The 25,440-nt window shown below is 44.4% G+C and overlaps 1 protein-coding gene across 1 annotated transcript in view; it reads right to left on the reverse strand.

Moving 5' to 3' along the window:
- Positions 1–25,440, reverse strand: part of ATP1B2 (ATPase Na+/K+ transporting subunit beta 2) — a 193,345-nt gene that overhangs the window by 165,408 nt on the left and 2,497 nt on the right. The window contains exons 2-7 of the mRNA XM_058181591.1: positions 14,113–14,241; positions 12,769–12,873; positions 11,136–11,338; positions 9,395–9,451; positions 4,879–4,977; positions 2,373–2,555 (exon numbers count right to left, since the gene is read on the reverse strand). Of these exons, the coding sequence (XP_058037574.1) occupies positions 2,391–2,555; positions 4,879–4,977; positions 9,395–9,451; positions 11,136–11,338; positions 12,769–12,873; positions 14,113–14,241 (758 nt within the window). The 3' untranslated portion in view covers positions 2,373–2,390. The remainder of the gene's footprint in view (positions 1–2,372; positions 2,556–4,878; positions 4,978–9,394; positions 9,452–11,135; positions 11,339–12,768; positions 12,874–14,112; positions 14,242–25,440) is intronic.

Here is a 25,440-nt window from a genome sequence, read left to right on the forward strand (position 1 = left end):
ATTTCTCTTCTTTCACAGTAAAATCTGATACAGGCAATTAAATAATTCTGCAAATAAAAACCAAGACCAAAAAAAAAATCAAATCAAATCGAGAAAGTTAAAAAGCGGAGGAGTTTTAAAGTTATGAGTGCCATTCATACACATATGTTCTTCAAAGGTGCATCTTTAAAACTGTATAAAGGGAGGAAGTTTTTAATATTACCGTGAAAATAAAACGCAAAGAAAGTTAAAAAAAACAACACCTCCATTGCTATTTCACTTTTTGTTTAAAATACGTGGGTTTTTGTATTTTTTTTTGCCAAACAAAGATATAAACAACCGTTGTTGCAAACATCTCTAACCGTTAATTGATGTTGGCTAAAAAGAGATCATCATTAGTCCGGTCAGCAATTTCCCCCCGTGGTTATGGTGGAAACTGGAATTTCACTTATATTATTTTAGTGCAAGGTGCCACTATCACAACAGATTAAAACAACTGTACACTAATGAACAAGAGACGTTTTGTGTCGATCCTAGGACAGGAGAAAAAAATGGGAAAGCGGAAATCCAGGATTAGAAATTAAAACCAACAAACCGCATTCGCAGATGCCATGGCAATTAAATTTCGCAAGGAGACCACACACCAGGGCCGTTGTACAACAGCCGCCATGCCCATAAGCCGCTGCATTTGTGGGATTGCACTCACAGCCCAATGTAGGAGTTTGGGAGGCCAAGCCAGCTTCCTAGACATTTTTTGTTGTTGTTGTTGTTCTTGAGGACTAGCCTCGTGCAAAATCAGCATCATTTTGCACCTTCGCCCAATATAGCATTTCCCAATCTTTGCACCTTGGAAGATGAGTGGATTACAGCTCCCAGAATTTCCCATCCAATTAGGTAACTTTGATGCATGTGATATGACACCTACCGCATTCTCACTGTAGATGGTGGGAATGCGGTAGATGTAATATAACTTTAATAAATGAAGGGAATGTGGTAGATGTCATATAAAAGATGAAGGGAATGCAGCAGATGTCATATCACTTTTTAAATAGAGGGAAGGAATGCAATAGATATAATATAACTTTAATAGATGAACGGAATGTGGTAGACATAACATAACTTTAATAGATGGTGGGAATGCGATAGATGTCATATAACTTTTTAAATAGATGGAGGGGATGCAATAGATGTAATATAACTTTAATAGATTGAGGGAATGCAGTAGATGTCATATAACTTTAATAGATGAACGGAATGTGGTAGACATAATATAACTTTAATAGATGGAGGGAATGCAGTAATGTATAACTTTAATAGATGGTGGGAATGCGATAGATGTCATATAACTTTTTAAATAGATGGAGGGAATGTAGTAGATGTAATCTAACTTTAATAGATGATGGGAATGCAATAGATCTATAACTTTAATAGATGGTGGGAATGCGATAGATGTCATATAACTTTTTAAATAGATGGAGGGAATGCAATAGATGTAATATAACTTTAATAGATGGAGGGAATGCAGTAGATGTCATATACCTTGACTTCAGCACAAAGTGAAAAAAAAATAAACCTTACTAGCACGGCTGGTTAGGGTATTCTGGGAGTTGAAGGCCACCCATCTTCAAGGTGCCATGGACGAGAAGCACCGGGACTACATCAAGGGGGCAGGAAGAGCAGCCTGGAATCCTGAAATCAATGGGGCCGTCCCCATCAGCCCCCCCCCCGCTGCCTTCCCTGTCACAATGGCCACATGCTTTTGGGGGAGGGGGGGCGGCAGGCGTTTCCCGTGACCGCCAACCCTTTAACCTGGCTACCCTCTTTCGCGCCCCCACCCCCCCGATCCATGCATATTATAGCAGGAAAAATACCTCGATTCCGTGGTACCTTAAAGTTTTAATATATACTTTTATATATATATATAAAAAAATATCTATATACATTTTATTATTATATTAGGAAAGATCTCCAAGGGAAGACAAGGGAGGGCTGCAAGAGAGAGGCCAAAAGCCGTGAGCTTTTCCCTTGCAAGATGTTAGAATCGATCGGGGGTGGGGTGGGGGGGTGTCACCAGGTTTTGGGGGACGACGCTATGAGAGGATAAGGTGGGAGCGAAACCCTTCCTTCTTGGGTCCACGAGAGAGGCGGGATTGTCTAAAAAGGTTAGTGAGAGACAGAGGTGAGCAGCAGCGGCCAAAGCCCCCCCGCCCCCCCCAAAAAATCCATCCATCCTCCTTCCCCCCCCCCCAATTTCCCTCGGTTGTCGTTGTAGGCTCTGCGTAGGGGTTGCAAAGAGCCACCGGGGAGGTGGGGAGGGGAAGGGTCTGTTTCGGGGGGGTCCAGGAGACGGAGGAGGAAGAGATGGGGTGGGGGATGGGATCAGGTTGGGGGTTGGGGGGCCGTTGTCAGCTTCAGTCTTTGTTGACCCGGATTTTGAAAGCCACGCGGCCGGCAAACTTGTCTCGCTCGTCGGTGGTGGCGATGTTGAGGGCGTTGATCTTACACTCGATGTTGTGGTCGTGGTTGAAGGTCAGGTTGAGGAACTTGATGGCCACCACGGGCTGAGTGTAGTTGACCTGAAATTGGGGGCGGGGGGCGGGGGGGGGGGATTAAAAAATAAAATAAAAAGATTCCTATGTATTTAGAAGTCTCAAGGCAGATGTGGGGGAGACATGAGAGCAGGGTTCCAATATCTCTACTTCCCTCCTTTTTCTTCCTTCCTTCCTTTTCTTCCTCCTTCCCTCTCTTCCCTTGCTCCTCTTCTTCCCTCCTTTTTCTTCTTTTCTTCCTTCCCTCCCTGCACTTGCTCCCCTTCTTCCCTTTTTCTCCTTCCTTCTTTCCGCCCGCCCTCCTTTCCTTTTCTTCCTTCCTTCCCTCCCTTCACTTGCTCCCCCTCTTCTCTACTTCCCTCTTTTTCTCCTTCTTTCTTTTTCTTCCTCCTTCCATCCCTTCACTTGCCCCCGTTCTTCTCTACTTCCCTCCTTTTTCTCCTTCCTTCCCTCCCTTGACTTGCTCCCCCTTCTCTACTTCCCTCCTTTTTCTTCCTTCCTTTTCTTCCTTCCTTCCTTCCTCCTCCTTCACTTCCTCCTTTTCTCCTTCCTTCCTCTTTTTCTCCTTCTTTCTTTTTCTTCCTCCTTCCATCCCTTCACTTGCCCCCGTTCTTCTCTACTTCCCTCCTTTTTCTCCTTCCTTCCCTCCCTTGACTTGCTCCCCCTTCTCTACTTCCCTCCTTTTTCTTCCTTCCTTTTCTTCCTTCCTTCCTTCCCTCCCTCCCTTCACTTCCTTCCCTTCTTCTCTACTTCCCTCCTTTTTCTTCCTTCCTTGCTTTTCATCCTTCCTCCCTTCACTTGCTCCTTCTGTTCTCTACTTCCCTTTTTCTCCTTCCTCCTTCCCTCCCTTCCTTTTCTTCCTCCCTTCCATCCCTTCACTTGCTCCCTTCTTTTTCTTCCTTCCTTCCTTCCTCCCTTCACTTACTCCCCCTCCTCTCTCCTTCCCTCCTTTTTCGTCTACATTCCCTCCTTCCCCTCTTTCCCCTCTTCCTTCCCTCTCGTCTACTTTCCAACTTTTCCTCTTTTTCTCATTCCGTTCCCTTCCATAGAGGCACACAAATCCTGGCCATGTGACAAGAGAGCATCTTCCAATATTTGAGGGGCTGCCCCAAAGAAGAGGGGGGGGGGGTCAAATTATTTTCCAAAGCCCCTGAAGGCAGGAGAAGAAGCAATGGATGGAAACTCATCAAGCAACCTGCAACTAAGGAGAAACTTCCTAACGGTGAGGGCAATTAACCAGTGGAACGGCTTGCCACTAGAAGTTGCTTCATCATAGGAGGCTTTTAAGAAAAGACTGGACAGTCACTTATCTGAAATGGTTTAGTTAGTGTCTCCTACTTAAGCAGGGGGTTGGACTAGAAGACCTCCAAGGTCCCTTCCAACTCTGTTATTTTGTTCTGTTATTATTAGAGATCACGGGCTTTTTATGCGCAAAATGCGTAGACATCTTTAAAAATGTTTCATTTGCACATTTATACATAAGGAGTTGAGGGATTAGGACTTGTTTTCTTCAGATGAAATTTTGTCCTGCATCCTTCATTACCCCGGATTGTCTATGTTTAAGTGATATGCAGATTGAACTCAAGGGACTCTGAAAAATCATAATTTCCTAACCTTGACAATGTTAAGAGACATGGACTTCAACTCCCAGAATTCTCCCCAAAATTGAATTATTATTTTTAAGTAGATGGCGGGAATGTGGGCGACGTAATATTCCTTGGCTTCAGCAAAAGTGGAAAAGAAACCACAACCCATTATTAACCCAACAGTAAAAGAGTTAAATGTGGGCTAAGATGGCATGACAATTAAACGGGAAAATTGATCTGCCGGCTGGGGGATTCTGGGAGTTGAAGTCCACCTATCTGAAAAGTTCTTGAGGTTGAGAAAGTATTTTGGGCACTATTTTAGAGTCCAAAAATAAAAGAGAGTGGGGGGGAAATTTGGTTGGGGAATTCTGGGAGTTGAAGTCCATACCCTGGAGGTTTTCAAGAAGAGAAACGGGTTAGAGTTCCTCAAAAGGATGCTTTTAAAAACCTCTGAAAAAGTTTTGAACTTCACAGAATTAAAACAAACTCTGTTCTCTGTCCATTAAAAGCATTTTTTTTTTGTCCAAGTCTGCCCTGTATTTCCCCCCCCCCCTTATCTAATCTCTTTTCTCCGAGTTTTTGGTTTTTTTTTAAATCCGCGGTGGCAGCAAAAAATGAACTGGATTGAGGGGGGGGGGGAAATTAACCTTGCAAAATAAAAACCCCCCCTCTGCGTGCAGCATCCCCTGGACCAAAATCAGGGAATTTCCCAGCATGCACCTCGCCGGGTAAGATGCAAAATCAATCAATCAATCAATACTCACATGAACTTTCTTCCCGTAATACGGGAAGTACATAAGATCGATGTTCCCGTCAGCGGGGAACATGGCCAGCTCGCCCAGCTTCTGCGTGTCGTCCTCTTTCTGGGAAGGCGAAAAGTAGGGGAGGGTATGTCAGATAAAATCATGAGTTTTGCCCCCTCCCCAACCCAAAATAAACCCCGTGAGTCTTCAATTATTTTTATTTAAATGCGTACTGCCGCCGCGTAACTCAAACAAGCCACGACTGATCGGAGTTTGGCGACTTCTCCCCTTCTTGATGGCTCGCGTCTTTTAGATGCCCACTCCCACAATGGACCCCCAAATGAAGCCCCCTGCCCACTCTTCCCTCCTGGATTCTTACAATGATTTCGTCTTCCGGGCGGATTTCCTTCTTCTCGCAGTGGGAAAACAGCAGAAGGAAGGACAAGAGACGGGACGCGAACATGCAAAACGCAGAGGGACGAACGAGAGCAATGACGGACGGACGGATGAGTTAGTAAAACAAATGAACGGGTTAATAAAGAAAGAGAAATGAGTAAGGGTCTGGTTTATGGAGGGTCGCTCCCCTGCAGAGTTTGGCGGGGTGGGGGAAACTTTTGCAAAAGTTTAGCCGAAGATGGAGATTCTAATTTGGGGGGTGGGCGGGGGAGTGTGGCTCATGCAGGCACGGGAAGCTGGTGGGTCCACTTCAGAAGGCAGCCAAAGAGGAAAGGTTTGGGCCGGTTTCAACCCCTATTTCAAATTCAGATTAAAATTCAGATTCAGAGTTGGAAGGGACCTCATAGGTCATCTAGTCCAACCCCCTGCCCAAGCAGGAGACCCTACACCATTTCTTTTTAGGGGGTGAGCGGGGTGTGTGTGTGTGTCTCAAGCCCCAGTTTTTCCAAAGTCCTTGGAATCAGGAGTTTGATTTTCCTCCAGCACCGGGATCCAGGTAAGTCCTCGGCTTACGACGGCAAAAATTTCCGCTGCTGCTGAACGAGACGGCGGTTTAAGTAAGTTTTGTCCCGTTTCAGGACCTTTCTGGTTTCCGTTGTTAAGTGAAAACCTGCGGTCGTTCAGCGAGGAGCACGGGGAGTGAAGTGAATCTGGCTCCCACATTGTCAGGCGGTCGTAAAAGGAGATCGCGCCACCCGGGGACACTGCGACCGTCGTAACTATGAGTAAGGGTGGAAAAACGGTCATAAGTCACTTTTTTCCGTGCCACGACGGCATTTTGGTCACTAAGTGAACTGCCGTAAGACGAGGACTGCGCGTAAACTCATTTTAATCATTAAGGAGGGCGAAATATGGGGAAAAAAACAGAACAGGCATCAAGAAAAAGTTAAAAGGGGCACCTGAATGAAGAGACTAAAGCCACAGTTTCTTCAGCTGCCTGTTAGAAGACAGGTAGTCCTCGACTTATAACCGTTTGTTTAGTGACCGAAGTTATAATGACACTGAAAAAAGGGAATTATGACCTTTTTTCCACCCTTACAACCGTCGCAGCATCTCTGCAAAATTTGGACGCTCGGCCAGTGACTCGTACTTATGACGGTCATGGCATCCTGGTTGGGGGGGAGCCCCGTGATCCTCTTTGGCGACCTTCCGGCGAGCAAAGTCAAATGGAAAACCCCCGATTCACTTAACGACCGTGTTGTCCAATTTAACGACGGCAGGGGTTTGCTTCATGACGGCAGCAAGGAAGGCCGCCCAACGGGGCAAAAGCTCCCTCGGCCGCTGTCTCGCTTAGCGTCAGGCCTGTTGGGTTCAACTGGGGTCGTAAGTCGAGGACTGTCTTCGATAAGCAGGCGAACCGATAGAATTTATTATTATTTTTTTTCCCCTTTTCAAGCAAGAATAAGCATTTTCGCAGGTTAGGTATCCTACAAACCATTTAGGGATTAAACGATTCAAGGATTTCTCCAGCCTCCAAAGGGATTTCACACACACACACTCCGAATCCAGGTTTGTTTAAACCTAGTTAAGAAAGGCAGGCCTATTTCCCAGCACCGCCATAAGTTCCTGAAATATTCAGAGCCGGGGGGGAGCCCCATGGACTTTAGTACGCAACTTTCAAGACTGACTCAGTCTCCCCAAAACAGGAAGGTAGAAGGCGGGCTTGGCAGGAAGTCAATGGAAACAGGTTTTGGGGTGCGAGGGAGGAGAAGAAGGGGGACAAACTTTTTAACAGTAAAGAACTCGGAGAGACGCTGGGCATGATGGGTTCTTGCTGCTCTCTGAGCTGGGTGGTTTTCTTACAGATGTTTCGTGACCCAACAAGGGAACGTCATCAGTGCTAGAAGGGAGGAGAGGTTGAGGAGAGGGGGAGGAAGAGAAGGAGGAGGAAGAAGAAGAGGAGGAGGAGGAGGAAGGAAGGAAGGAAGGGTCCTTGATGCTCTCTGAGCTTGGTGGTTTTCTTGCAGATGTTTCATGACCCAACAAGGGAACGTCATCAGAGCTAGAAGGGAGGAGAGGTTGGGGAGAGGAGGAGGAGGAGAATGAGGGGGAGGAAGAAGAGGAAGAAGAAGGAAGAGGAGGAGGAGGAGAAGAAGAAGAAGAGGAGGAGGAGGAGGAGGAGGAGGAAGACTGTTGGGGTCCTTGGTGTTCTCTGAGCTGGGTTATTTTCTTACAGATGTTTCATGACCCAACAAGGGAACGTCATCAGAGCTAGAAGGGAGGAGAGGTTGGGGAGAGGAGGAGGAGGAGAATGTGGGGGAGGAAGAAGAGGAAGAAGAAGGAAGAGGAGGAGAAGAAGAAGAGGAGGAGGAAGAGGAGGAGGAAGAGGAGGAGGCTGTGGGGTCCTTGGTGTTCTCTGAGCTGGGTTATTTTCTTGCAGATGTTTCATGACCCAACAAGGGAACGTCATCAGAGCTAGAAGGGAGGAGAGGTTGGGGAGAGGAGGAGGAGGAGAATTAGGGGGAGGAAGAAGAGGAAGAAGAAGGAAGAGGAGGAGGAGGAGGAGAAGAAGAGGAGGAGGAGGAGGAAGAGGCGGCGGCTGTGGGGTCCTTGGTGTTCTCTGAGCTGGGTTATTTTCTTGCAGATGTTTCATGACCCAACAAGGGAATGTCATCAGTGCTAGAAGGGAGGAGAGGTTGAGGAGAGGGGAGGAAGAGAAGGAGAAGGAAGAAGAAGAGGAGGAAGAGGAGGGAGAGGAAGACTGTGGAGTCCTTGGTCCTCTCCGAGCATGGTGGTTTTCTTGCAGACATTTTATAACCGAACTAGGCAACATCATCAGGGCTAGAAGGGAGGAGAGGTTGTGGAAAGGAGGAGGAGGAGAATGAGGGGGAGGAAGAAGAGGAAGGAAGAGGAGAAGAAGAAGAAGAGGAGGAGGAGGAGGAGGAGGAAGACTGTTGGGGTCCTTGGTGTTCTCTGAGCTGGGTTATTTTCTTGCAGATGTTTCATGACCCAACAAGGGAACGTCATCAGAGCTAGAAGGGAGGAGAGGTTGGGGAGAGGAGGAGAATGAGGGGGAGGAAGAAGAGGAAGAAGAAGGAAGAGGAGGAGGAGAAGAAGAGGAGGAGGAGGAGGAAGAGGCGGCGGCTGTGGGGTCCTTGGTGTTCTCTGAGCTGGGTTATTTTCTTGCAGATGTTTCATGACCCAACAAGGGAATGTCATCAGTGCTAGAAGGGAGGAGAGGTTGAGGAGAGGGGGAGGAAGAGAAGGAGAAGGAAGAAGAAGAGGAGGAAGAGGAGGAGGAAGACTGTGGGGTCCTTGGTACTCTCTGAGCTTGGTGGTTTTCTTGCAGATGTTTCGTGACCCAACTAGGGAACGTCATCAGAGCTAGAAGGGAGGAGAGGTTGGGGAGAGGAGGAGGAGGAGAATGAGGGGGAGGAAGAAGAGGAAGAAGAAGGAAGAGGAGGAGGAGGAGGAGGAGAAGAAGAGGAGGAGGAGGAGGAGGAGGAAGACTGTTGGGGTCCTTGGTGTTCTCTGAGCTGGGTTATTTTCTTGCAGATGTTTCATGACCCAACAAGGGAACGTCATCAGAGCTAGAAGGGAGGAGAGGTTGGGGAGAGGAGGAGGAGGAGAATGAGGGGGAGGAAGAAGAGGAAGAAGAAGGAAGAGGAGGAGAAGAAGAAGAGGAGGAGGAGGAGGAAGAGGAGGAGGCTGTGGGGTCCTTGGTGTTCTCTGAGCTGGGTTATTTTCTTGTAGACGTTTCATGACCCAACTAGGTAACGTCATCAGGGCGGCGTTCTCCTTTATTAGAGGCTGGGCAATTTTTCTCCATGGCTGCCTCCTGAAGGAAGGCACAATTCTATCATTTTATCGTCCTAAAAGCAACCACTAGGCCACACTACGCAGCGGGTGAAGAAGCCCCCAAATTGGGCCCTCTTATCCTGGCGCGTAACCCTTACCTCCCGCGGGGACTTCGGTCTCTGTCAGCAGAGAATATCGGTTTTCCGACAGATCAGGAGAGGTGCGCAGAGTGAGTAGATAAAAAGGGGTGAACACCAAACAACAAACCAACAAGAGATGGAGAAGAAGGCAGAGAAAGTGGGGAGGGGGAGCAGGGACGGGGGTGGGGGGGCGGTCTCTTTACCTTGGCCGTGCAGGAGATGTTCATGGGCTGGTTGGCGCCTGCATAGAAGTTGATGACCTACCAAAGACAAGGAAGAAATTGTTCAGGGCAATTCGGGAGATGGAAGACGGGTGGACTTCAATTCCCATCATCCCCCAGCCGGCAGATCAATTTTTCTATTTAATTGTTGTGCCATCTAACCCATCTTTAACTCGTTTATTAATCTACCTTACCTTATTAATTTACCTTTTTTTCCCACCACTTTGCTGAAGTCAAGTTATATTACGTCGACCGCATTCCCACTATCTACTAAAACAGGGGTCTCCAACCTTGGTCCCTTTAAGACTTGTGGACTTCAACTCCCACCTCCCTTATTAATTTACCATTTTTCCCACCACTTTGCTGAAGTCAAGTTATATTACGTCGACCGCATTCCCACTATCTACTAAAACAGGGGTCTCCAACCTTGGTCCCTTTAAGACTTGTGGACTTCAACTCCCACCTCCCTTATTAATTTACCATTTTTTCCCACCACTTTGCTGAAGTCAAGTTATATTACGTCGACCGCATTCCCACTATCTACTAAAACAGGGGTCTCCAACCTTGGTCCCTTTAAGACTTGTGGACTTCAACTCCCAACTCCCTTATTAATTTACCATTTTTCCCACCACTTTGCTGAAGTCAAGTTATATTACGTCGACCGCATTCCCACTATCTACTAAAACAGGGGTCTCCAACCTTGGTCCCTTTAAGACTTGTGGACTTCAACTCCCAGAGTTCCTCAGCCAGCTTTGCTGGCTGAGGGACTCTGGGAGTTGAAGTCCACAAGTCTTAATGGGACCAAGGTTGGAGACCCCTGTTCTAAAAGTTATCCATTTTTTTTTAAAAAAAAGTGATATTTGTTCTTGTCCTATCCAGGTTGAATTCTGGTAAATCCTTCTGGCTGGGGAATGATGGGAGTTGAAGTCCACCCATCATCCAGTGGCCACAAACAGTGATTTAGGAAGGAAACCTCCGTTTGGTACTCGGTGGTCCAGAACGCGAGTGGACTCTAAATTTTTCTCACCCCAAATTGCTGGCTAGGAGAAAACACGTTAACAGGTAGTCCTCAAGTTACGAAAGTTCATTTTAGTGACTGTTCCGAGTTACGTCGCTGAGAAAAGTGACTTACGGCTAATTTAAAGACTTACGACCGTTGCGCCATTCCCCGTTGGTCATGTGGTCACAATTCAGACACGTCACAACGGACCTCGTATTTATGATGGTTGCAGCTCCCGGGTTCATTTAACCGGTTCGGACTGGTTCAGGCGAACCCGTTGTACCCTGCCCATTTGCCCAGGCGCTATGCCGTCCAATTTAGCCACATTTTGGAGACCGGCTGCAGGTACGGAAGGTGTGTGCAAACCGGTGGTAACAATCTGTGAAACCCACCATGCCCACGCGAGCCCATTTTGCAACCTTCTGACCAGCAAAGTCAACGGAGGTTCGCTGAACGGCGGTGCTACTAATTTAAGATTCACTTGACAAGTGCGGAAAGAACGGTCGTAAAACAGTCGTAAAACGGTCGTGAGACTCTAACGGAACAAACGTCTGGCTTAGCAACACAAATTTGTGGCTCGGTTTCGGTCGTAAAATCGAGGACTACCTGAATTGGCCAGGAAGCAGCGAGAAGAAGCCCCTTTGCAATGAATGCCCCCGACCTCAATTGCTGCTTCATCAACCCCCCTAAATCCCTTCAAGTCCCCATTCTCCAGCAACCCACCCGGTTCATTTTAACCAGGATACAAGGCCGTCCTTCCTGGTAGCCGTAAGTCGAGTCGTTGAGTCCCGAACAATCCCTCAACATGGTGCGGTTGAACTGGCAGGCCCTCTTGGGGTAGTTCAACACCCCGTTGTCGGGTTGTTCGTTGTAACGGCCGGGCTGGCAGAATTCGTTCATGGCCACTTGCCGAGAGTCGTTGTAGGCTGGAGGGGGGAGAGAGAGAGAGAGAGAGAGAAAGAGGGAGAGAAGGAGGGAGAGAAGAGTGGGAATTGGGTGAGAAGGCGGCCCAGCTGGCTTCTCCGAGAGGTCCACCTCGAAGGATCAACCAGCTTGATCCTACGTTGCCCTGCGGGTTTGGGCTAAGGGTGGGTTTGGGTTGGGTGAGGATACGGAACCCTCGCCCAGCCACAAACCAGTTTCCGCCAACTGTTATACTGTATGAATGTTGGTTTGTTTTTGGCTGTTCTTGGTGGTTATATGGAGATTCGACTTTGGGAACTGATCGGAGTTGCTACAGTTGGGTGAGCATGTAAAAGTTTTCTTTTCCCAAAAGCAGTTTTTCCCTCCTTCCTTCCTTCCTTCCTTCCTTCCTTCCTTCCTCCTTCTTCTTCCTTACTCCCCTTCCTTTCACTTGCTCCCCATCTTCTCTCCTTCTCTTTTTCTCCTTCTTATCTTCACTTGCTCCCTCTTTCTCTCCTTCTCTCCTTTTTCCTTCCTTCCTTCCTTTTTTCCTACCTTTTTGCTCCCATCTTCTCTCCTTCCCTTTTTCTCCTTCTTACCTTCACTTGCTCCTCCTTCCCTCCTTTTTCCTTCCTTCCTTCCTTCCTTCCTTCCTTCCTTCCTTCCTTCCTTCCTTCCTTCCATTTTTTCCTTCCTCCCTTCACTTGCTCCCCTCTTCTCTCCTTCCTTTTTCTTCTTCTTTCCTTCACTTGCTCCTCTTCTCTCCTTCTCTCCTTTCGTCCTTTTTCCTTCCTTCCTTCCTTTTTCCTTCCCTCCCATCTTCTCTCCTTCCCCTTTTCTCCTTCTTACCTTCACTTGCTCCCTCTTTCTCTCCTTCCATCCTTTTTCCTTCCTTTCTTCCTTCCATTTTTTCCTCCCTCCCTTCACTTGCTCCCCCTCTTCTCTCCTTCCCTCCTCTTTTTCTCGTTCCTTCCATCCGTCCCCTCTTTTTCCCTTTTCCCTCTCTTCCTTCCTTCTCTTCTTCTCCCTCTCCCCTACTTTCCCCTTTCTCCTCTTTTTCCCATTCACTTCCCTTCCACAAATCCTAGCCCATGTGACAAGATATGAGGGGCTGCCCCAAAGAAGAGGGGGGTCAACTTATTCTCCAAAGCACCTGAGGGTAGAACAAGAAGCAACGGGTGGAAACAAATCAAGGAGAGAAGCAACTTAGAACTAAGGAGAAATTTCCCGACAGTTAGAACAATTAATCAGTGGAACCGCTTGCCACCAGAAGTTGTGGATGCTCCATCACTGGAAGATTTTTAAAAGAGACTGGACATCTATTTATTTGGGATGGTACGAGGTCTCCTGCTTGAGCAGGGGGCTGGACTAGAAGACCTCCACGGTCCCTTCCAGCTCTCTCATTCTGTTATTCTCCTTTGGGAGGTGAACTTGGCTCTCTTCCTTCACTCACCTTCCAAAAAGCCGTTGAGCATTTTCACGTAGTTGTCCCAAGATTCGGTTTCGCTTAAGTTGTAGGTAATGTCCAGAGCATCCGTCTTGGGACGGATCATCATGCCTGCCGTGAAAGGAGGAGGAAAAAAAATAAATTATAAAATGAAATGAGATTAAAATTAGATTTAAAATAAAACAATTCCAACGAAAAAGATCGAAAGACCATATAAAATAGAATAAGAGATGAAATGGGAGGGGAAAAAAAAAGATAGCATGCAAGACGGATTGTAAAATAAAAATAAAATAAAATAAATCAAGGGCCTCTGGTGGCTCAACAGACTAATTCAGTCTGTTATTAACAGCAGCTGCTTGCAATTACTGCAGGTTCAAGTCCCACCAGGCCCAAGGTTGACTCAGCCTTCCATCCTTTATAAGGTAGGTAAAATGAGGACCCAGATTGTTGGGGGGGCAATAAGTTGACTTTGTATATAATATACAAATGGATGAAGACTATTGCTTGACACAGTGTAAGCCGCCCTGAGTCTTCGGAGAAGGGCGGGATATAAATGCAAATAAAAAAAAAATCGCACAAAAGATAAAAAGCCAAGTAAAACGGAAAAGAATGAACTAGAAAATAAAATAGAAAAAGATAAGGCAACGTGTAAAATAAAAGAGGAAAGATGGAGGAGAATATGCAATAAAGGATAAAACATGTGGCGTATAAAATTAAGAAAAAAATATTAAATATAAGATAGAGTATCACATAAAATATAAAATTAAATTAAAAACAGAAAAGAAAATCAAAAGCAATTTAAAATATAAGCAACCTTAGCTGAGTCTCCCTCTCCCGGCACAACCCCCTTCCATCCCATAATTATATTTCTGACATGGCATTATTTTGCATTTATTTATTATGAAATGGATTATATGCTTGCCTGCAAACCAGAAAACCCCTCCTTGCTCGTAAACCAGAATCAAATCACGATTCAGGGCTCGGAAGGCCACATTCCCCAACCTGGCGCCCCTCCCAAAGATTCACAGAACCACAGAGCTGGAGGGGGACCCTGGAGGTCTTCTAGTCCAATCCCGCCCCTCCCTAAGACATCTCGGAGAAGGTTCCATCCCTGCTGCCCGTGGAGATATCAGGGGCTCCCTTCCTCAAACATAACCCATAAGCCCCAGCCTCCGGGGTTATCGCCGGGGCTCCAGACCCCCCTCCCCCAAATCTCTTACAGAGCGCCAAACATCTAACCGGGGTGTGGGGGGGTTCCAGACGGCCTGGGCTAGACCGGAAGGGAGTTCACGGGAAACGGGCCCCTTTCTCTCCCCTACCTGGGCTGCGGGGAAGAAAAAAAAAACTTACCTGGGATGGAGAGGCGGTCCTGATACTTGGGGATGAAGGGGTCCACGGTCTGGAGCATGACCCACATGGTGAGGGTGAAGAGGGCCGTCAGGAAGCCGTAGAAGACCAAGTAGAAGAGCAAGATAAGGGCTGGGATGGAGGTGGGGGAGACACGAGAGGAGACCCGGTTAGTGACGGGTTGAAGGACCCCCTCCTCCATCGGGCTATTTTTGTTATTCTTATTATCTGCCCCGATTGAAGCCCTGAAATAGCCACACGGCCGTTTTTCTGCACCTTGGCAGCTTGAAGATGGATGGGCTTTCTTTCTTTCTTTCTTTCTTTCTTTCTTTCTTTCTTCCTTCCTTCCTTCCTTCCTTTTTCCTTTCTGCTTTTTTTCCTTCCTTTGTCTTTCTTTTTTCTCTCTGCATTTCTTTCCTTCCTTCCTTCTTCCCTTTCCTTCTTTCTTTCCTTTTCTTTGTCTTTCTTTCTTTCCTTTCCTTCCTTCCTTCCTTCCTTTTCTTCCCTTCTTCCTTTTTCTTCCTCCTTTCCTTTCCATTTCCTCCCCCTCTTTCTTTCTTTCTCTCTCTCTCCCTCTGTCATCTTCTTCCTTCCTTCCTTCCTTTTCCTTTCTTTCTTCCCTTCTTCCCTTTTCTTCCTCCTTTCCTTTCCATTTCGTTTTCCATTTCCTCCCCCTCTTTCTTTCTTTCTCTCTCTCTTCTCCCTTCTTCTGTCATCTTCTTCCTTATTTATTTATTTATTTATTTATTTATTTAATCACATTTTTATACCGCCCTATCTCCCAAAGGACTCAGGGCGGTTTACAGCCTGATAAAAACATACATGTATGTTTCTTCCTTCCCCTTCCTTTTTCTTCCTCCTTTCCTTTCCATTTCGTTTTCCATTTCCTCCCCCCTCTCTTTTTCTTTCTTTCTTTCTCTCTCTTTCTTTCTCTTTCTTTCTCTCTCTCTCTCCCTCTGATCTTCTTCCTTCCTTCCTTTTCTTTCTTTCCAACTTGAAGATTCAACTCCCAAAAGAATTTTCTTTTCTTTTCTTCTTTCTCTCTCTTGCTGGCTGGGGAATTCTGAGAACGGAAGTCCACCCATCACCTCTTCAAGGTTACCAAGTTTGACAAAAACTGGTCCACTATACAGCAAGATCAATTAATTCTTTCCCTTATCAGATCCACCCCTTGGCCCCTCCCCCCAAGGATGCCTGACCTTGCAGAGGCACCCAAGCCCCCCCCGACCCCCCCCCCACCCCGGTCCTTCTCTACCTGCCTCTGCCATTCTGGCGTGGCCTTGCTCAACCCCAGGCGCTGTGCCAATTTAATTAGATGATGGCAGACGAGGAAATTTGAGAGCTTCCCGGGGCATCACCACCTCCAGTTTAGCCCAAGGTCTTTCTTTGGCGGCCATCGGCAGCAGTAGCCTCTGTTTGAGGGGGGGGCCCCAGGAAATTAAAAAGAGCAAGTGGAAAGCCCACCCCCACCCCAATGATGATTTGAGGGATCTCTGTGGTGGGGGTCCAAATTGGCACTGTGGGGGGGGGGAGAGAGAGAGAGAGAAAGAGAAAGAGGTGACAGGCAGAAGGAAGAACGTAAGAGAAAGCAAGAAAGAAAGGAAGGAAGGAAGATCAAAAAGAAAAAGAAAGAGGGAAAGTAAGAGAGAGAGAAATAGAGGAAAAAGAGGAAAGAGAGAAACAGAAAGAAAACACAGAAAAGGAAAGAAAAGGAAAAAAGACGGGAAAGAGGAAAGAAAGAAAAAGAAAGAAAGAAGAAAGGCAGAGAGAGAGAAACAGAGAAATCAGAGACAAAAAGAAAGTGAGAAGGAGAAAGAGGTGACAGGCAGAAGAAAGAACGTAAGAGAAAGCAAGAAGAAAGGAAGGGCAAAAAGAAAAAGAAAGAAGGAAAGCAAGAGAGAGAAAAGGAGAGAAACAGAAAGAAAAAAAAACAGAAAAAGAAAGAAAAGGAAAGAAGGAAAGAAAGAAAGGAGGGAAAGAGGAAAGAAAGAAAAAGAAAAGAAAAAAAGAAAAAGAGAGAAGGAAGAAGAGAGTCAGAGAGAGAGAAAGAGAGAAATCGGAGGCAAAAAGAAAGTGAGAAGGAGAAAGAGGTGACAGGCAGAAGAAAGAACGTAAGAGAAAGCAAGAAAGAAAAGAAGGAAGGAAGGAAGGGCAAAAAGAAAAAGAAAGAGGGAAAGCAAGAGAGAGAAAAGGAGAGAAACAGAAAGAAAAAACAGAAAAAGAAAGAAAAGGAAAGAAGGAAAGAAAGGAAGGAGGGAAAGAGGAAAGAAAGAAAAAGAAAAGAAAGAAAGAAAAAGAGAGAAGAAAGAAAGAAGAGAGGCAGAGAGAAAAAGAGAGAAAGAGAGAAATCGGAGGCAGAAAGAAAGTGAGAAGGAGAAAGAGGCGCCAGGCGGAGGGAAAGCAAGAGAAAGCGAGAGGAGAAAAAAGAAAGAGAAAGAGGGAAGGAAAGCGAGAGAGAAAGAGAGAAAGAAAGAGGAGAGAGAAAGCAAGCGAAGGAAGGAAGGAAGGGAAAGAGAAATAGAAATAGAAAGAAAGATGAGAGGCAGAAAGCGGGAGAAAAGAGAGAAAGAGAAACAGAGAAAGAAAAGAAAAAGAACGGAAAATAATTCTCCAGCAAAGAAGGATCTGTGTACCATCTCTAGGCCGTCTCCTGAACCCGCTGCTCCCTATAGATGCCCACAATCCTCGGCGATTCCCAGAATCCCCCACTCATTGGGAATCCTGGATGTGGCACCCCCCACCAAAGCGCCCCCTCCCCAAAAAAAACAGGGGGCCCTCCTCTCTCTCTCTCTCTTCTGGAGAACCCCTCCGAGTTTGAGGGTCGGTCCAGGCAGAACTGGGGTCCGTCTCATGCAGAGGAGGAGACCCTTCAAAATGGCCACTCATGGGTGCGCCGGGTAAATTAAATGGAAGCCAAAGTACCTGGTCATCTCCCCCCCCCCAAATAAAACCTCTATTCACTGTCCTTTCGGGAGGGGGGGGGTCTTTGCAGAACACCCCCTCCTCAATCGGACCCTCTGCTGTGGGAGAAACCAAGGTGACCCCCTCAGATTGGGGTCGGAGAACCCACCAATGGCCGTTCGCCTTGGGATTCTGAGCAGTTTTTCCCCCCCTACCCCAATCCTACAGGTCGTCCTCGACTTACGACCAAAAGTCAGTGCCTCCCCCCCCCTTTCAGTCGTTAAACGAGGCATTTGTTACGGGAGCCTTGCCCCGTTGTTGTTTTTTCCGCCACCGTGGTTGAGCGAACCGCTGCAGCGGTTCTGTTAGTTAAGACGGCTGCTCGGGGAATTCCGGTTTCCCTCAGTGACGTCGCTGGCGGGAAGGTCGCAAAAGGGGGAATCACCTCCCCGGGACGCCGCGACCGTCATAAATCCGAATCAGTTACCCAGCGGCTGAATTGTGATCACGCTGGGGATGCTTCAACGGTCGCAAGTGTGGAGAATGGCCCGGCGTCACTTTCGTCCGTGCCATTGTTAAAACTCTGACGGGTCACTAAGTGAATCGTTGTAAGTCGAGGACTAGCTGCACAAAAGGGAATTTCTCCATCGCTACATTACGACCACAACTGAGCCCAAGACCTAGGTTGCTAAGCGAAACATTTGCTCCTTGGGTTCTGCCCCATTTTACAAGCTTTCTTGCCACTGTTAAAGTCAGTCACACGGTTGTTAAGTGAATCTGCTCAGGGAGTCACGAAGAACGATCAGCTGCCGTGATTCGCTTAACAACGGTGGCAAGAAAGGTCGTAAAATTGGGCAAAATTTGCTTAACGACAATTTCACTTAGCAAGAGAAATTTGGGGCTCAATTGTGGTCGTAAGTCGAGGGCTTTCAAACATTTAGATTTTGCCTTTGGCCCCAAAATTCATAGATAGATAGATAGATAGATAGATAGATAGATAGATAGATAGATAGAATATAGATAGATAGATAGAAGATAGATAGATGGTAGATAGATAGATAGATAGATAGATAGATAGATAGATAGATAGATAGAAAGAAGATAGATAGATAGGAAGATAGATAGATAGAAAGAATATAGATAGATAGATAGATAGATGATAGATAGATAGATAGATAGATAGATAGATAGATAGATAGATAGATAGATAGATAGATAGATAGATAGATAGATAGATAGATAGATATAGATAGATAGATAGATAGATAGATAGATAGATAGATAGATAGATAGATAGATAGATAGATAGATAGATAGATAGATAGATAGATAGATAGATAGATAGAAGATAGATAGATAGATAGATAGATAGATAGATAGATAGATAGATAGATAGATAGATAGATAGATAGATAGATAGATAGATAGATAGATAGATAGGAAGATAGATAGATAGAAGGAAGATAGATAGATAGATAGATAGATAGATAGATAGGAAGATAGATAGATAGAAGGAAGATAGATAGATAGATAGATAGATAGATAGATAGATAGATAGATAGGAAGATAGATAGATAGAAGGAATATAGATAGATAGATAGAAGGAAGATAGATAGATAGAAGGAAGATAGATAGATAGATAGATAGATAGATAGATAGATAGATAGATAGATAGATAGATAGATAGATAGATAGGAAGATAGATAGATAGAAGGAATATAGATAGATAGATAGATAGATAGAAGGAAGATAGATAGATAGAAGGAAGATAGATAGATAGATAGATAGATAGATAGATAGATAGATAGATAGATAGATAGATAGATAGATAGATAGATAGATAGATAGATATCCTCACTTCCTAATGCAGTTTTTTTTCCCCATAATGTTTTTCCCCCCTTCTGTTAACTCAGCAGAATAAAAGGCAATTTGTCTGGGCCTTTATTTAAATTTTAATCTGCAAAAAAAAAAAAAAAAAAAGAATTGTGGGGGGAAAAAAAAAGCTTGAAAGGCTTTTGGAAAATGTAGGTTAAGTCAGAGCAGAATTTTAAAAGCCCTCCATTAAATCAGCCCCATCCATCTTCAGGCCAGAAGAGATTTAAAATGGAGAGAAGGGGACCAAAAAAAACAACAACTCTTCAAAACAGCATCAAGGTTTGGAAAAGGTTCATTAGAGCATTTAACCAATTGTCTTAATGGTTTTTTTTAAAAAAAATATGCCTCGTAAATTCCCTGAAACCTGCAATTGCATATCTTTCTTCATTTAAAACAAGTTTCTCTCTTTTCTTTCTTTTTTTTCTCTTTTTTCTTTCTGTTTCTTCCTTTTTCTCTCTCTTTCTTTCCGTCTTCCTTCCTTCCCTTCCTTGCTTCTTTCAATAACATTTCAGATCAGCGATTTTCTTTCTTTCTTTTCTTCTTCCTTCCCTACTTTCTTTTTCTTTCTTTCTTTCTCTCTTTTCTTTTCTTTCTTTCACTCTCCCTTCCTTCCCTTCCTTGCTTCTTTCAATCATATTTCAGCTAAATGACTTTCTTTCTTTGTTTCTTTTCTTCTTCCTTCCCTACTTTCTTTTTCTTTCTTTCTCTCTTTTCTTTTCTTTCTTCCCTTCCCTTCCTTGCTTCTTTCAATCATATTTCAGCTAAGTGACTTTCTTTCTTTCTTTCTTTTCCTTCCTTCCTTCCTTCCTTCTTTCCTTCCTTCCTTCCTTCCTTTCAGAATAGAATAGAATAGAATAGAATAGAATAGAATAGAATAGAATAGAATAGAATAGAATAGAATTTTTATTGGCCAAGTGTGATTGGACACACAAGGAATTTGTCTTGGTGCATAGGCTCTCATTGTACATAAAAAAAGAAGATACGTTCATCAAGGTACAACATTTACAACAATAGGATAGGATAGGATAGGATAGGACAGGATTTATTGGCCAAGTGTGATTGGACACACAAGGAATTTGTCTTGGTGCATATGCTCTCAGTGTGCGTAAAAGAAAAAATAGGATAGGATAGAATTGAATAGAATCATTAGAATACAATAATATAAGAGAATAGAATTAGAATAGAATCATTAAAATAGAATAGAATAATATATAGAGAATAGAATAGAATAATAGAGAATAGAATAGAATTAGAATAGAACAGAATCATTAGAATAGAATAGAATAATATATAGAGAGTAAAATAGAATAATATATAGAGAATAGAATAGAATTAGAATAGAACAGAATCATTAGACTAGAATAGAATAATATAGAAAGAGTAAAATAGAATAATATATAGAGAATAGAATAGAATAATAGAGAATAGAATAGAATTAGAATAGAACAGAATCATTAGAATAGAATAGAATAATATATAGAGAGTAAAATAGAATAATATATAGAGAATAGAATAGAATTAGAATAGAACAGAATCATTAGACTAGAATAGAATAATATAGAAAGAATAAAATAGAATAATATATAGAGAATAGAATAGAATAATATATAGAGAATAGAATAGAATAATAGAGAATAGAATAGAATTAGAATAGAACAGAATCATTAGAATAGAATAGAATAATATATAGAGAGTAAAATAGAATAATATATAGAGAATAGAATAGAATTAGAATAGAACAGAATCATTAGACTAGAATAGAATAATATAGAGAGAATAAAATAGAATAATATAGAGAGAATAGAATAGAATAATAGAGAATAGAATAGAATTAGAATAGAATCATTAGAATAGAGTCATTAGAATAGAATAGAATAATGAGAATAGAATAGAATAAGAATAGAATAGAATCTAGAAGGGACCTTGGAGGTCTTCTAGTCCAGCCCCCCAACCTATAACATTTCAGCCAAGAGACTTTCTTCCCCCCAAAGGAGAAGAGAGATGGAATTGTCTAAATATGCAGAAGGGATTCCGAATCTGGGTCAGAAGAGGAAAACCTTTCCCTGGAATCCAGTCCCCATAACTAGGGCATCAGAGTATTCCCATTTGACAGAAGGGAAGACTGAGGCTAAGAGAGGCACCCAGGCCCAGCTCCACCCTCCGAAAGAATCTGGGACTTACGTAACCAGCTAGCTCCCTAACCCAGGTATTTTTTTTTTTAATCAAGCCCAAATTGCACAACCAGAAATGGAATCTGGGGCAGCCAAACAACCAAACCGCCCATTGCAGAGTTTTGGTAGGTCTTGCAAAAGCGATGAGGCATCTCTGATGTATTTCAATTGTGTCACCTCTCGCCATAATCCACACTAATCGGGCCGCCCGCAGAAGACAGAATAAACCCGGGATAATCTCGGCGGCTCCTTCCGGCGAACTTTAACCTCCCGGGGGGGTTAAATAATACCCAATCCACTAACCCACCTTTCCGTCAAGGTGTTAAAAAAACCAAACAAACCCCACCCCTCCCCGGGAATTTGGTTCGCCTTTTAAACCCCGAGCAAAGGGCAAGTTTAGCAGAGATTTTCCCTAAAAGCTGGAAAAAAAAAAGATCCTTTTAAAGGAAGATGGTAGCCCACAAGCCTTGGTCTTGCAAGGCCATGTGGTTGAGCCAAATTTTTTTTGGGTGGGTGGGGGAGCAGATACCTCCTTCCTTCTCAACATCCCCCCCCCACCGTTCTTCTCTCCCTCCTTCCCCAGAGCCTCACCCCCAAAAACCAGCAAGGATGAGGTGCAACACCAAAGAGATTGGACCACCGTTTGCCTGAAATGGTGTTAGGGCCTCCTCTTTGAGCGGATGGGGAGGGTTGGGCTAGATGACCTCCAAGGTCCCTCCCTAACTCTGTTCCCCTGTTAGTGGAACAACTTGCTTCCAGAAATTGTGGGTGCTCCATTCCTGGAGGCTTTTAAGAAGAGATTGGACAATAATTTGTCTGGCGTTGTATGTAGGGTCTCCTGTTTGAGCGAGGGGTTGGGTTAGATGACCTCCAAGGTCCCTTTCAACTCTGTTCCCCAGTTAGTGGAACAACTTGCTTCCAGAAATTGTGGGTGCTCCATTCCTGGAGATATTGGACAATTGTCTGGCGTCGTATGTAGGGTCTCCTGTTTGAGCGAGGGGTTGGGCTAGATGACCTCCAAGTTCCCTTCCAGCTCTGTTCTCCTGTTAGTGGAATGACTTACTTCCAGAAATTATGGGTGCTCCATTCCTGGAGGCTTTTAAGATTTTGGACAATAATTTGTCCGACGTTATATATAGGGTCTCCTGTTTGAGCGAGGGGTTGGGCTAGATGACCTCCAAGGTCCCTCCCTAACTCCGTTCTCCTGTTAGTGGAACGACTTACTTCCAGAAATTGTGGGTGCTCCATCCCTGGAGGCTTTTAAGAAGAGATTGGACAGTCATTTGTCTGAAATGGGACAAGATTTCCTGCTTGTGCAGGGGGTTGGGCTAGATGACCTCCAAGGTCCCTCTCAACTCTGTTGCTCAGTTATTCAGCGGAATGGTTTGCCTTCAAGAAGTTGTGGGTGCTCCATCAGCGGAGGCTTTTAAGATATTGGACAACAATTTGTCTGACATTGTATTGGGTCTCCTGTTTGAGCGAGGGGTTGGGCTAGATGACCTCCAAGGTCCCTCCCTAACTCTGTTCTCCTGTTAGTGGAATGACTTACTTCCAGAAATTGTGGGTGCTCCATCACTGGAGGCTTTTTTAAGAAAAAAACTAGACAATCCAATCTCTTTGGCTGAAACTATTTCCTGCTTGAGCAGGGGGTTGGACTAGAAGATCTCCAAGGTCCCCCTTCCGACTCTGGGTTAATTCTGGCATCTTCTTAGCCCTTGCATTTTAAATTTTCCTTGCCGCCTAGCGTCCCTCATTTGGATGGATGGCCACAGACATCGAATAAATAACTAAATAAATAATAGTTCCCCTTCTATTCAAAGATTCCCTTCCCATCCTCCTCCTCCTCCTCCTCCTCCTCCTCCTCTTCGCAGGTTGCTCTGCCAGCTGCAGAAAAATGGGCCAACACTGCACCAGCTCCCCCCCCCTTCCAGCCGGCACGAACTCCCCGTCTTTCTCTGCAGAAGCACAGGAAATAAAAGTCCCCCACCTCACCCGACATTGCCAAGCGGGTAACAAAACTTATTTTCTTCCCCTCTTCCTCCCTTCCCTATCTCTCCAGGTAGTAGCTTTCTGCACTACCTGAAGAGGTGGGGAAAGGGTCTTTTGCTCATCCTGCTCCCCCACTTTCAAAAATGGGGCTCCCCTCACCCAACCCCAAGCTTGGCCCAACCCCAAGCTAGAGCCTGGCTGCGTTTGGATCAGTCGCCTTTTCTCAAAAAACGAGACAGCTTGGAGTCTTATATTTTGTTGGTATCTTTTACTGATACTATGTATTGCAGATGTAAGTTTATCTACAATATTTTTTGGCAAATAGAAGCACCTTTAATTTGCAAGGTTTATGGCCAACATGAGTGGCAATATTTCTTGCAAACATTAATTGGCATGTTTTATTTGTAATATTTGTTGCAGATCTAAGTTTACCTGCAATATTTTTGGCAAACAGAAGAATCTTTGATTTGCAATATTTATGGCCACTGTAAGTTCATTTGCAGTATTTATTGCAAATATAAATTGGTATCTTTTTATTTGTAGTATTTACTGCAGATATGAGCTTATCTGCAATATTTTTGGCAAATAGAAGTATCTTTGATTTGCCATATTTATGACCAACATAAGTTTATTTGCAATATTTATTGCAAACATTAATTGGTATATGTTATTTGTAATATTTACTGCAGATATGAGTATGTGCAATATTTTTGGCAAAAAGAACTATCTTTCATTTGCAATATTTAGTGCAAACATTAATTGGTATCTTTTATTTGTAATATTTACTGCAGATATAAGTTTATCTGCAATATTTTTGACAAATAGAACTATCTTTGATTTGAAATATTTAGTGCAAACATTAATTGGTATCTTTTAGTTGTAATATTTACTGCAGATATAAGTTTATCTGCAATATTTTTGGCAAATAGAAGTATCTTTGTTTTGCCATATTTATGGCCAACATAATTTGCAATATTTATTTATTGAAAGTATTAAATGGTATCTTTTTTTTTTTTTGTAATATTTACTGCAGACCTGAGTTTACCTGCAATATTTTTGGCAAACAATAAGATCTTTGATTTGCGATACGTCTGGCCAATCTAAGTTCATTCGCAGTATTTGTGGCCAATATCATTCGGTATGTTTTATCCGTGATATTTGCGACCTGCCCCGCTTTTGCAAGGCCTGGGCAGCGCAGAAAGAGGCGAACATAAAAATAACCCCACCGAACCACCGATAATGCCCACGTGAGCACGCTCACCCAGAATCACCTGCCAGAGCCACCGGGGGTCAAAGGTCAAGTGGAACACACAACCCTTTTTAAAACATCAGCTGCATCCCCCACAACAAAAGTTCCCAGTTGGGTTTTACTGGCGAATCCAGCCCTCTCTGCAAAGCAAAAAAGCAAGCCAGCGATAATTTGGGGCTGGGTGGGATGGCATAGAGAGAGGAGGGGGGGATCTCCAGAGAAGCAGACCTGGGTTTTCAAGGGGATTGTAAGAGCTCAGCTGTGAGACCGACAGCCAGTCTCCCTCCCTCCCTCCCTCCCTTCTAGGGTTGGAAAGTCTAAGAATAATGCAGTATATTTTTTTTTAGCTCTTGTCAAAGAAGACTGCAAGAATCTTTGCAAAGGAAAAAGTGGCTTTATGGAGTTGGAAGGCGAAGGAGGGGGAGGAAATTAACGGGGGGGGGGGAGAGAGAAAGGAGGTCAGATTGGTGGATAAGGAAGGAAGGAAGCAGAAAGAAAAAGGAAGGAAAAGATAGAAAGAAGGAAAAAAGAAGAGGCAGAAGGAAAAAAAGGAAGGAAAAGAAAGAGGGAAGGAAGGAAGAGGTGAGGCAGAAAGAAAGAGAAAATGGAAAGGAAGGAAGGAGAGGCAGAAAGAGAGAGAAAGAAAGAAAGTGGGAGAAGGAAGGAAGGTGGCAGAAAGAAAAAGGAAGGAAAAGACAGAAAGAAGGAAAGAAGGAAGGAAGAAAAGGCAGAAGGAAAAAAGGAAGGAAGAGAAAGAGGGAAGTAAGGAGGAAGAGGTGAGGCAGAAAGAAAGAGAAAAAGGAAAGGAAGGAAGGAGAGGCAGAAAGAGAGAGAAAGAAAGAAGTGGGAGAAGGAAGGAAGGAGGCAGAAAGAAAAAAGGAAGGAAAAGAGAAAGAAGGAAAGAAGGGGTGAGGCAGAAAGAAAGAAAATGGAAAGGAAGGAAGGAGAGGCAGAAAGAGAAACAGAAAGAAGGAAGAGAAAGAAGGGAAGAAGGAAGAAGAGGCAGAAGGAAGGAAGGAAGGGGTGAGGCAGAACAAGGGAAGGAGAGGCAGAAAGAGAGAAAAGGAAGGAAGGAAAGAAACAAAGAAAAGAAAGAAGTGGGAGAAGGAAGGAGAGGCAGAGAAAGACAAAAAGAAAGGAAGAGAA

Source organism: Ahaetulla prasina, chromosome 4 (genome assembly GCF_028640845.1).
Source record: "Ahaetulla prasina isolate Xishuangbanna chromosome 4, ASM2864084v1, whole genome shotgun sequence".
NCBI lineage: Eukaryota > Metazoa > Chordata > Lepidosauria > Squamata > Colubridae > Ahaetulla > Ahaetulla prasina.